Source organism: Centroberyx affinis, unplaced genomic scaffold (genome assembly GCF_046629955.1).
Source record: "Centroberyx affinis isolate AG114_WGS23_722 - 3 ecotype Tasmania unplaced genomic scaffold, CSIRO-AGI_Caff_v1 ptg001499l_1, whole genome shotgun sequence".
Taxonomy (NCBI): domain Eukaryota; kingdom Metazoa; phylum Chordata; class Actinopteri; order Beryciformes; family Berycidae; genus Centroberyx; species Centroberyx affinis.
The window spans coordinates 248,105-260,564 of NW_027279963.1; the positions used below are offsets into that span (position 1 = coordinate 248,105).

The window sequence follows — 12,460 nt, forward strand, 5'->3', positions numbered from 1 at the left end:
CCCCCTGGTCTCGGCGAGCTGCTTCTTGCTGCCTCATCTTCCTTCTCCTTTCCTTCCAAACTATCTTTCTCATCTGCTTTTTGTTAACCCCCTGTCCTGCTTTTGCCAAGGCTTGTTGTTTTCTGGTGGCAGGGTCCACAACCCCTCGTGCCAACCAGGCGACAGGCTTAACAGTACATGCTGTTAGGAAGATAAAAATGTTAAACTTTGTTAAGAGTTTGTTTTTGTGTTTGTGTTCTGCTTGTGTGTGTGGGTGTTGGTTCAGACCCTTGTCTATTTCCCTCTGTGAAGACGCAGGTGTATCTTACATTAGTCCTAAGTGGTTTGTCCTAACCTCTAGACTCTGCATGATACAGATTTCAAACAGAGTATTTATTTATAATACTTGCAAAACAGTGTTAAACTTGAACTTAAAGTGGGAATCCTCAGTGGAAATCATAAAACCCTGTAAGAACTTGCCGCTAGACAGATGAGGACAATTCTTCTTTTTGTTTGTATTTGTGTGTGTGCGTGTGCGTGTGCGTGTGCGTGTGTGTGTGTGTGTGTGTGTGTGTGTGTTATAAACTACGGTACCTTAGACCGAAGTGGCTCGGGGAACCCTCCGTGCGGTATCCCGATGAATCCCTGCAGGAACTCGACCACAGACAGGGGGAAGGAAAGCTCGTCGGCCCGCTCCTCCACCTCGGCCCGGGTCAGGTTGTTCTGCACCATGAACTGGGCCAAGTCGCCCACGATCTTAGAGGACGGAGTGACCTGCGGGGGAGAGAACCGGTGAGTATCAATCTTTCATCATGCTTTAGCGTCATTGTTTAATCCCTTCTTTAGTTTAAAAAAAACGCTCAGAGGAAAGAGGAAGAGGAGGACGAGTGAACGCTCGCTTGTCTGCTCCCTGCTTCATTTCAGCCCTCTGAGGTATTTCTATTTAATGCAGATGATATGTCGGTGCTTGGGGCGAGGAGAGGTCCTGCTATTCCATTCCGGTATGCGACCTCTGGCCTTCCCATGCGACAAACATCAGCTCTTCGACAGAAAGTCACGGAGAGAATGTAAATACAGACGAGACGGGATGACATTTTCAACAATATGATATAGCATTTGCTTTTCTTTATTAAAAAAAACGTCCTGCTGTGTTGTTTCTGTGTCAGCTGGGCACAGGTAGGATTGCGCGACGATTTCTCAAAGCAACCAAAAGCAACAAAAAAAAAAAAAAAGTGGTGGCAGGAGCTTTATTTTAATGAAGATACCGTCTATGAAGATTAAGTACCGAGTGACCCAGAGAAAGGGGATTTGGGGGGGGGGGGAGAGCAGAATGAGGAATGAAAAGATGTTTACGTCCATACAATCTCCTCAATCATTTGATGTGGCAACTACTGAGCTGCGCAGGTCGGCTCTAAGACAAGAGCGAATCAGAAAATGAATAGGAGAGAGGAAGAAAAAGCGAGGAAAACATTCATTAAAATCACATATATTCATTCTTTCATTATTTATAATAGCATATCATTATGGTAATCGCGATCCCTATTAGCATAATGGTGATAAGTGGAGTCTCTTTTTTTTTGACTGCGACCGGGACACTCTGATGCAAATATCTATTGCACACATTATTCTTCTACTGTAATGAATGGAGACATGGATATACATCATTTAAGGCGTTCTGTTCACTTCCATTTGGTCCTTTGGCCATTAGAGAGAGAGAGAGCGAGATCAATTAATATGACTCACTATTTAAGAAAGTATGTTCAGGTAACTTTCTGTCGTACACACACACACACACACACACACACACACACACACACACACACAGGCAGCCACCCATGTGTGCGCCTGGACTCAATCTCTCAGGTTTATCATTAAAGATGAGAGAAAAGATCAAAGGCCGAATAGAGAGAGGAGAAAAATACGGCTCCAAACATTTAGCCTCTCACCCAGGCTCTTAAAAATTGAAAGCTATTCTCGTCATGTCATGGGACCCACTGGGAGTAGGCCAGTGACCTGTTTTTGGGCCCAACCCAGAGTTCGAGGAGCTTTGCCCTTAAGCATTGACAGTGGAAGCGCCGGAGAGAACAAAGCCTCTATTCTTCAGGATACCATCTTTATAGACAGACACTTTAAAGGCAATTAGTGCACTTTGCTCACATCAGCTGGCAGAGAGGAGAGAGAGAGAGAGAGTGGGTGAGCAAATATAGATCAACTTGACACTCTCTGAAAAATGAAAGAGAACTTGACACCTATTTCCAGGGGATGTGCTGCCAAATAATAATAATGAGACATAAAGCACACGCATGTACACGTGTACATAGATATTCCTGGGACTTGGGTAATATGGAGGGTAGCTGGGCTCTTGGGATCACTTTAGTCTTTCAACATGCCCAGTGCAACTTCTCTGAGAGATTGTGTGTGTGTGTGTGTGTGTGTGTGTGTGTGTGTGTGTGTGTGTGTGTGTGTGTGTGTGTGTGTGTGTGTGTGTGTGTGTGTGTGTGTGTGTGTGTGTGGAAGTGCGTTTAGTCTCCAGGGATAACTGGTCCACCAACATCCCCATTCGAACCTGCTATAGATAGAAAGTGCTATCAGTGCATACAGCAGTGTTAATGTATAGACTGCTCCACTTAAAGCTGAACCGTGCGCTGTAGGATCCGCTCTAAATATATCATTGTCAAGTGAATTGTCATAGCAGCCACCAGTGTAACATGCTGCACCTTGTCTGAGCTGCAGTGCATCAGCACACTTCATTATTTCCCCTCCTTTCTGATTTTCATCTGTAACTTTGCAATCTACAGGAAGACATTTCATGGGAAACTAAGTCCAAGAACAGGCAAATTGGAACTTAAGAGAAGCATGAAGCAGATCAGCATAAGCGCCAATTATTTTGCTCGCATGAGAAATGTGTCATCGCAATTAATTTCACAGCGACAAGCTACCGTCCTGCGATAAACAACCAGCGCGGTCTGTTAACACGGCCCACACTGCCCATTTAAGCCTTCAGCCACTTGACAAATTTTCAAAAGCACTCGCAAGCAAATCGCTGCTTCCCCAGGCTGAAACAAGTGCACATGCCCCTCCCTGCACCACTCCCCTGCTGCACACCTACACCGCAGTTTGATTGGGATTGTGAATAGTGGAGATAATGATACATCACTTTTACAGAACGACTGTTTACAGAAAGGCTTAAGAGATTTGAATGGGCTGTTGATATCCCCGGAGAGGCTATTAACTTGGTAATAGGTGTGGAACAAAGGCTTACCGCTGAGTTACGTCAAAACCTATTCAAAACACACAAAAAAACACACTGCTCTGCAATTTCTGTCTACCTTCACCCCTGCTTCCCTTTCTCCATTGTTCCCCTCACTCTGCCTCTCTCCCGAGTACAATTTAAAAAAATTTTCACTGGAAAGTTAGGGATTGTTGCCCTTTCCCTTATGATCCGTCTTTACGAATCACCCTCCACCCTCCATCCCTCCTTCTCCTAACCTCAGCCACTCTTCACTATCGACCTTTATTCATGAATCACCTCCCTCTCGTTCCCCTTCTCTCTCTTCCTCTGCCAAATGTTTCTTCTCTCTTGATTCACAGTAACATTAAGACTGTTACTCTTATTATCAATCCTCATCGATGAATCACCCTCGTCCACCTCGCTCTCTGGGTGACACACACATGGGAAAAGAGAAAGCAGATTTCCAGCTGTATGTGAGTCATATTTGATGTGTGTGTGTGTGGATTTCTCTGTTTTTAGCCGGGGAGTGGGGAAAATGTCATCTTGGTCACACGGGGTTAAAAAAAATAGTTGATTCCTTCTGTTCCTGAGTGAATCCAACCTCAATTTCGAAGTCTTCATTGCTCGATGCCTCTCAATCTCTATCTCGCCATCCCCCCCCCCCCCTCTCTCTCTCTCCCTCTTCAATCTACAAAACACACTCTGTTGGGGATGAAAGCACATTTCGAATGGGACGTTTTATTTTCTAATGTACACTGCATAGCTTTTAGTCTCCATCTGTCTTCCTCTGCACTGCTTTCTATCTCTCTTATCTCCCACCATTAGTCGAAACCTTATTCTTCAGTAAGCCTCCGTTTCTTCACTCTTGCCCTGTCCCTCTTTGAGTTGACTTATATTTCATTGGGTGCTTTAGGATCATGAGTCCATACATCACCAAAGCAGAGTGTGTGATTGAATTATAAGAATCACAGCAGCACAAATTAGGTATAATAATAGCTATGTTTCCAACTGTCAAGCAAATTTTAAGCATATTTTGAAATGACACAATATAACATGCAAATTAGGCATGCTTCCAGCAGCTGGAGAAGCTAATAAGTAGCTAATAAATAGGCTTCCTGGGAAAAAAAAACAAAAAAAACAACAAACAAAAGTATTGGGAATGTTGCTAAGGTTTTTTTCATGTCAGCTAATGGCTACACAGGAGTGACAGTGTGGAGTCTCGCAGAATATCTAATGCCACTTTTTAACTGAGATTGAACTAAGCCTGCGGCATTTTGGATTCAATCTTCATCACTGTTTATTGCATACATTCTTCATAAAAAAAAAAAGCACTTTTCCAATTCAAGCGAGCAAAGAAATAGTTTACGATATTGAGCACATTATCAAAATGTGCTGCTTCCATTCAGCTTTTCTAATTCAAAACATCATAATTAGACGGAGACCCAGCTAATGCCGTTCTCCATCCTTTAACGTGCGATGACATTTGGCCACTAATCTCCTTCCATGTGTCTCTCGCCACCACTTAAACTCCACAGTAGCCCAATATGGTTTCTAACAGGGGCTCATACTATCATACTTTCACCTTCCTCTCGCCTCTCAACTTTCACTGGCTCTTTCTATTATTACCATTTTTGTGCCTCTCTCTCTCTCTCTGTCACTTTTCCTCTTCTTGCATTCCCCCCCCCCCCCCCAACCCCCATCAGGCGTAACATATAGCTCTCTGCAAGCGGTCTTTCATGCCTGCCCGCTCCCTGCAGTGAAAACCTGCTATGGTGTATGTGTGTGTGAAAGTGTGGCAGTGCTCATCTGTGCATGTGTGTGTGTGTGTTAAAGTGAGTGTGGGTGATTGCATTTCTGTGTCTGTGTTTGTTTTGAAGTCCATCTCTATCCGAACTTCCTGAACTTCCCTAATGGGCAACATGTTGTATCACCCATAACTGTGTGTATGTGTGTGTGTGTGTGTGAGAGAGAGTGTGTGAGAGAGAAAGAGACAGACAGAGAGAGAGCATGCAAAGACACACACAAACACACACAAACACTGTAAGCCAGCCAGCCAAGCCAGGAGCAGAGTGAAGAATGGTACCTGTCAGGAGAAGAGGAGGAGGAGACAGAGGAGGAGGAGTGATAACGAGGGAGTTAGGGAGGGAGGGAGGAGGGGAGAAACGATAGAAAGATTAAGGATACATGAAGGAGGTCTAATTGAAACAAGGGAAGGTGGGAGGGGAGGGATGACGGAGGAGATGGGATGAAATGAAAGTGGAGAGGGATGCAGGGAGAGGCCAGGAGACTGATGAGCAGAGTGACATACAGAGAGAGAGAGAGAGAGACTTGATGGCTTGATGGACAGAGGGGAGGAGAGAGAAAAAAAGAAAGAGGCAAGCAGACAGAACAAAAGACATCTGCAGCCCCATAGGCAATACAAGGAGGAGCTCCCCCCTGAAGACAGACAGAACGTGTGTGTCTGTGTCTGTGTTTTAGTGTGTGTGTGTACGTGTGTGTGTGTGTGTGTGTGTGTAGGTGGGTGAATACGTGCCTGTAATTGTAAAGAGAAAGTGACAGAGGAGGTGAGGTAGGAGGAGAAAGAGAAGATACACAGACATACATACTCTCCCAATCTCTCTCTTTCACACAAATATAAACAACTCTTCCTCCTTATTTTGCCAAGCTAACATTGCGACAGATGTTGCTGAGGGACAAAGGGAGGGGGAGGGAAAGAGAAAACGAGGAAATAAATTAAGAGAGAAGAGACACCAGGGACAGGACAGCTAAGAATCGTACACTGGTCAGTTACAGCGCTATGCAGCTTTCCCCGATGTAAAATTCAATGACTTTTCCATGACTTTGCATTACCAATGACCTAAACATGTGATTCCTTCCTGGTTTGTTAATGCTGTCTTTCTAAAGGGTTTCCACTACAGTTGGGATGAAAACCACCAGTTAATGCATTGAATGTGTGAAACATGTTGAGAAATACTGTACATTCTGGTATATTCCTGTACGATAAAACATTAGAAGATATTCCCTGATTTCCCCAGAAAATGTATTAAACTCCCTGACTGTTTCCTATCTTGAATTCCATGATATTCCAGAAGTTCACCAGTGGAAGCCCTGTCTGTGTGTACAGTCATTGGATATGCAGTGTGTATGCAGAAGCCTGTGTGTGTGGGGTGGGGTGTGTGTGCTTCTGTGCATAATATTGCACATGTCTCTGTGTGTGTATGAGACACGCTTATTTCTACATGCATTGGCATCCCCTGTGAGTTTGGTCTGTGTACTTTATATAAACCAGACAATACTTCTCGGTCTGAAAGTGCAAGTGTTCAGCTGTGTGTATATACCTGCAGTATACTGTATGTGTGTGTGTGTTTATATACAAAGTGTAGTTTTCCAAAATGTCTCATTCCAAAATGAGATATCCACCATTTGAATAAATTGACACCTACTTTTATTAAATAATTGATAAGAATTAATATATTGTATTAACATATTATAGGTAACTTCAGTCCGTTTCACCATTTGATGACACATTTGCATTTACGGGTCCTCTATATTTTAGAGATACTGAATGATGAACTTCACATAACGATTTTTTTTTTTAAGAAAAATCGATAAACACTGAATGTATAAAATGTTAAGGACGTCTTCCTGATATTGAGTTGCAGCCCCTTTTGCACAATCCATAACTGAATTGTCTCAAATCCTTCTCTACCTCGTCTGCTTCTCTTTCTCTAAATCTCCTGCTTTGTGATTGGTATAGATTAAACAGGCGCATGCACACATAGACCCCCGACCAGTGCTTGAGCACCTGGCTGATCGCCCTCTCTATAAGAAGCACCCTGCTTGAGCGGTGTGTCTTATTATGTGTGGCTGACACAGAGAGAGTAGGTGAGAACAGTGCACATCCATTGCAATTTGTTCGCTCTGATCACACGCACAGCGTATGCCGATAGATGAGGTGCACGGTTTTCTGCCCTCCAGACTTCTCGGCAGACACATCACAGCAGCATTAAAGTTGAGGAAAATGGGTGAGAATGAGCGCATTATATAACCATCGGTCTTGTTGACCTCAAGTCCTTCTTGGGGGAAAATCGAGTCCCTGGATCCAGGTAAATTTAGTAAATTTGTAATGGCAAGCTAGGTAATGATTACTCACAGTTGCACACAGTCCAGATCTGTAATTGATATCAGGCTACAAAACCCTACAGTCAGGATTATGAGCATCTTAGTTGACAAATCATGACAAAGAATGCTGTTTTGTTCCTGTCTTTGTCAATTTACAAACTGTAGAGCCACGTCTGCCACAGTTAGCCTACTGCAAAACCATAATGGCTGTAGTACTGACATATTTTCCATTGGAGTTAAGTTTTATGATGATGCATATTGTAAGTGACAAACATTTGATGATTTCTAGAGAGTAGACCACAGCCCCTTTTCCACTATGATGGAATAACAGGCTTTACAAAATGTAGTTAAGCTGATCTCACTTGTGAGTGAGTGAGTGAGTGAGTGAGTGAGTGAGTGAGAGAGAGAGAGATAAAAAGAGAAAGAAAGGGTGAGAGGGTGTGTGTTTCATAGACATTTTATAGCACTTAACTACTTTAAGCATTTTTAGCCAATCAGTTCTGTCAATTAAGGGGCATTCAGTACAAATGTCTTAATTTGTTAATTCAAGGACATGGCACAGAGAAAGCCATTACTAAGAAACAGAAGATGAGAGAGCAAGTGCAAATGTAAAAGAGCAATGAAAGACAATTTGGTAAGCTGAAGCAAGCGAGAAGATATGTAAATCAACTAACATTTTATGCAAATACTTCAATCTGTCTTTGCGAAATGTTTAACTTTTTTAGTTGTTCTTTGTGTTAATAATAAATAATTGACTTAATCAGAGTTGTTTGTCCTGTTATTGTAAGGGGGGGTGATGCAGTGTCCCAGATATTTCGGACATTCAGTGTATAGTTTTTTTGGAAATCACAAGCACATTCCTCCAAAGCTCTGAGCTAGAAAGACTGTGTGTGTGCACATGTGTGTGTGTGTGTGTGTGTGAGTGTGTGTGTGCTCATTGTATGCACATGCCTCCGTTTCTCTCCTCCTCTCCACTGCAGTTTGTGGGGTGTGTGTGTGTCTACTTTATATCTACAGCTGAAGTGCGCTCCTTCTCCCCCTTATCGACAAGCCAACAGTGTGAGAGACGGAGCCATTGTCAAGCTAACAGGATACAACAGAGAGCCAAGCAGGACCCACAGGCACATCAAGTCCACATTGGCTTGTGCAGCGATGCCCGCCGAGCCTTAATTGAGTTGATAGAGAGCATGGGGAGAGGGGAGGGGAAGGTGGGAGGGGAGGAATTGATGAGGAAAACAGAGATGGGGAAAGGGAATGAGGGAGAGGGGAGCTGAGAAGGAAAATTGAGAGAAAGAAAGAGTGTAAGAGAGAGCAATAGAGAGAGAGAGAGAGAGAAAAGGAGGAGGCAGAGTAATGGGGAATCCACACGAGCGTGGCTAAGAAGAGAGCGAGCAAAGTAAGAAAAATGGCTGAGGAACGAAGGTGGCGTGAAAAAAAACAACACCTGAATGAGGAAGAGAGGGAAGGTGGGAAAGAAAAGTGAGAGGGTTGAGTGATAAAGAAACACTGCGAGAGAGAAAACAAAATAATTAAAGCGGGAGTGTGAATGCGGTGAGAGAGGGATGAATCTATTACCGAGCTGTGATGGTTAAATAATGAAGGGAGGAAAGCGAAAGAATTAATGAAAGATAATGGAAAAACAAAATGCCAGGGAGGAGTGAATTTAGGGGAGAATTAAACTGTTGACTACAGAATTGCCAATATGGCTTTTAATGTGCCCTTCAGCAAGTCACCCCCACACCGGTCCACTGGAACTGCTCGGTGCCTAAAATTAACACAGAGTAGGCCAACACCAAGTGGAAACTGGACTAGGTAACAGTGCAGAACACAGCCTGGTGAAATACACATTAAATATAGCCTGGAGTTACAAATATGCAGGTTAGGTACAAGTAAAACTAGCCTGATTAAGGAACCGGTAAAATTAATCAGGTTAAGGGTAAAACTACCCTGGCAACATAAATGATACAAGCAGTCTGGTTAAGTAAAGGATCAAATGGGTAGATAAAGAAAGGACTAATCAGAAATAAAAAAAAAAAATGTACATGAGCAGTAAGGTGTGATGATTAAATTTAGAGGATGAAGTGGGAGAGGCATGAGAGAAGAAAAAGAAAAGCGGGAGGTGGGGAGAGAAAGAGTCGTGGAGAGTCAATGAGAAAACGAGGCTTGAGCTGAATCCAGAAAGTGCAGAGCGGTGGATCTATCGGAATTAATCTGGGATCGTTTGCCTCAGCCAAGCAAGGGAACAAGGGCAGCAAGGCAGAACCAATCACTGCCAGAGACGCCTGTGGGTGAATATCAAATCCAAGAATGCCAAAGCGATGGCCGTGTCCTTGTGGAGAATGCTCTTCCAAAGTTGAGAAAACGTATCGAGCACAGAGAAGCGTCCTCACAGTTTGAGATGGGCTGTGTGCTCGACGTCGCACAGGTGATCAATTAGGACGCACAGCTGTTCAATCTCCCATCTGTTTCAGTGGGCTCTGTATTACAGACTGTTGCGCTGTTTGGAATGTGACGTGTTGCTCTCCCAATGAATGTTGGAGCTTCCCGTTCATTCTCGTCAGCCAAGTCACCATCTGATGCATCCTCAGTTGGCAAGTAAACTTCTGTGATCTCTGTTCACCCTCTGTTCTCATCGTCTTTTCATTTGGAATCTTACTTTGGCCATTAGACATTACGTCAAACGCGTCATGGAGGACACAAGAACGCACTCTGAGAAAGTCTATGCAATCATAAGAGTGGGAAGGGAGGGGAGAGAGGGGAAAATTTGACGTAGCCAAATGAAACCGAACTGATTTCCCGTGGACTGCGCCAGAGCCTACCCCCCCGAAAAATGTTGAGCCACTAAAATCACTGAGGCTCCAATACATTCCAATGCTTCCTGATTGAATGTGTAAAAAGCTAATCTCGCCAGGTGACACACACAACTCCAGACAATAAGCGGAGATTTGGCCATTTTTGTTTTGTGACAAAATGTAGTTAGTAAAAACTGAATTACTGGAGGTATGAAAAAAGTTCAAACAACTTCACAAAACACATCTTTGCTCTAAATTGTGCCAACCCATACACTGATTATTTTATGCCAAGTGTCATTCATACTATCAAAGACTGTAGCTTCATTTCCCAAAGTCTCTTTCCTAAGTGGTAGATGGTCACACTAAGCTAGATGAACAATAGTTATCTGGCTTCTTCAACTTCACAATTACCCCCTAAAACTCATTGCATCTCACTATAAGATACGAGTCAACAAGCATCGATTGTCACTCATTAGATTAGATAAACCTTTAATGATCCCTGTGGGGAGATTGGGTTTATGCAATGAAGGTCTACTGCTTCCTCCACTGGTGAATATCAAACCCACGCATCCTGTAGCTATGGTTGCACCACTAATGGAGCCAATTCCAAAATGTGCTCTTGATTTAGCTGCAGGGTTGTCTCCTACCCTTCTTCAATCACTATACTAGGAAGAACTGCAAAAATGCAACCAATTCAAGCAAACCCAAACCAGTGAGTTGTGTGTAGGTGTTTCATGTGGGTTTTGTCTCATTAAGACTCAATAAGTTCTCCATCTAACAGTTTAGTTTAGTACTGTGCCTTCTGACGTCACCAACATCTGTTTGGGTACTGCTGTCTGTTCTTGCGTGAATGATGGAAAGTAGAAGCAGAAGTGAATAGACATATTTTGACAGAATTTGTGTTTCTGAAACGACCGGCTGTCAGACCGCTCCTTGCACCTTCCGCTGGTCGGAAGGAGTAAAATTTGAATTCTTCGAACATCTCTCTTGCATATGGACAAACTGTGCAGCGGCAGTGCACTCCTTCAACAAACTTTTATCTTTGTCTCACCTTGATGAGGTCACCCAGAAGTTTGTTGGCCTCAGCGTAGGCCTTCTTCACCTCCTTGAACTTATTTCCCAGTCCCATACTGTGCGCCTGCAATGAACCACAGACAGAACAAATTATGGTGCAAATGAATAAACGAATAAACATGATGTGTTTTTATTATTCCCTGTTGGAGGAAATACAAGGAAATCAATCCCATTGGGGTATAAGGCTATAATTTCTATCAGACACCTACAGCATTTATATTTATGGTGCAGTGCAAAAGCTAGATGGGCTGGACAGACTGATGGATTCAACTGTAAACTGTGTTATTTGCTGTACTGTGTTTGTTTAACACTCATAGATATTAACAGGTCACAACTGGCTCCAGGAAGTGCACCCACATATATTTTCCAGTGGTTGTGCAGCACTGTGGATTCAGTCACTTTCAAATTGTCAGTGACACGTTTCAGAGTATGACTGTGCACTGTGTAGGCGCCGGAGACTCCAGTTTGCACTTAATGTGCCATGCAGCGTTAGCAAATGCTAAAATAAGTCGTTCAGGCAACATTTTTGTTCAGAGTTTCCATAACAGTGCCTCTGATTATTGCATTTCCTATATTACATTTTACTTACACATTACTTGCATCTAGCTTTGGGCAGATACCATAAAAAACTGACACAAGTATTAATGAAAAGGACGATAATGTCCTGCAGAAACTGTCCTGGAACTGGGAGAAAATAAGTTGATGTTTTCCACTGATGATCATATGTTTTTAACAAATTACACTGCGTTGTAAGCTGTCAAATCAGAGTAAAAAATGGCACTAGTGCTTTTTAGGTGCTTAGGGGGTATGCATTATTGGAGTGGCATACAGCAACAATAAATATATACATGCTGGCTTGTCCAATATCAATGAGATCTACTGATTCATTGGGGCTAATACTGTATAAATCCTCACAGATGCACAGACCCACCACCAGCACTGACAAACTCATTTAGCCTACAGACCTATCACAGAAAAAACTATCAAAAGAGCAGAATGGCTCAGTGTACCTGGAAGTGCAGGTTGGTGTACTGTCCTCCAGGTATCTCGTTCTCATAGACGTCAGCGTTGCCAGACTTCATGGTGGCGGTACAGTCGAAAGGAGCGTAGAGGCCTCTGGCCACTTCCCAGTATTCACTGTAGTCAAAGACCTTCTCCAGAGCAATGCCTGGAAAACAGCAGAGCAAAACCACATCGAATCAGAATAACTTCAATACACACGATGCTCAAATTTACAGTCTTTTGACAATGAGACTTGAAA

The 12,460-nt window shown here is 43.2% G+C and overlaps 1 protein-coding gene across 1 annotated transcript in view; it reads right to left on the reverse strand.

Annotated features, from left to right (window-relative positions):
• The window catches only part of LOC139650512 (pyruvate carboxylase, mitochondrial-like), a 269,814-nt gene that overhangs the window by 21,394 nt on the left and 235,960 nt on the right, over positions 1-12,460 (reverse strand). The window contains exons 19-21 of the mRNA XM_071527203.1: positions 12,210-12,367; positions 11,177-11,263; positions 574-753 (exon numbers count right to left, since the gene is read on the reverse strand). Of these exons, the coding sequence (XP_071383304.1) occupies positions 574-753; positions 11,177-11,263; positions 12,210-12,367 (425 nt within the window). The remainder of the gene's footprint in view (positions 1-573; positions 754-11,176; positions 11,264-12,209; positions 12,368-12,460) is intronic.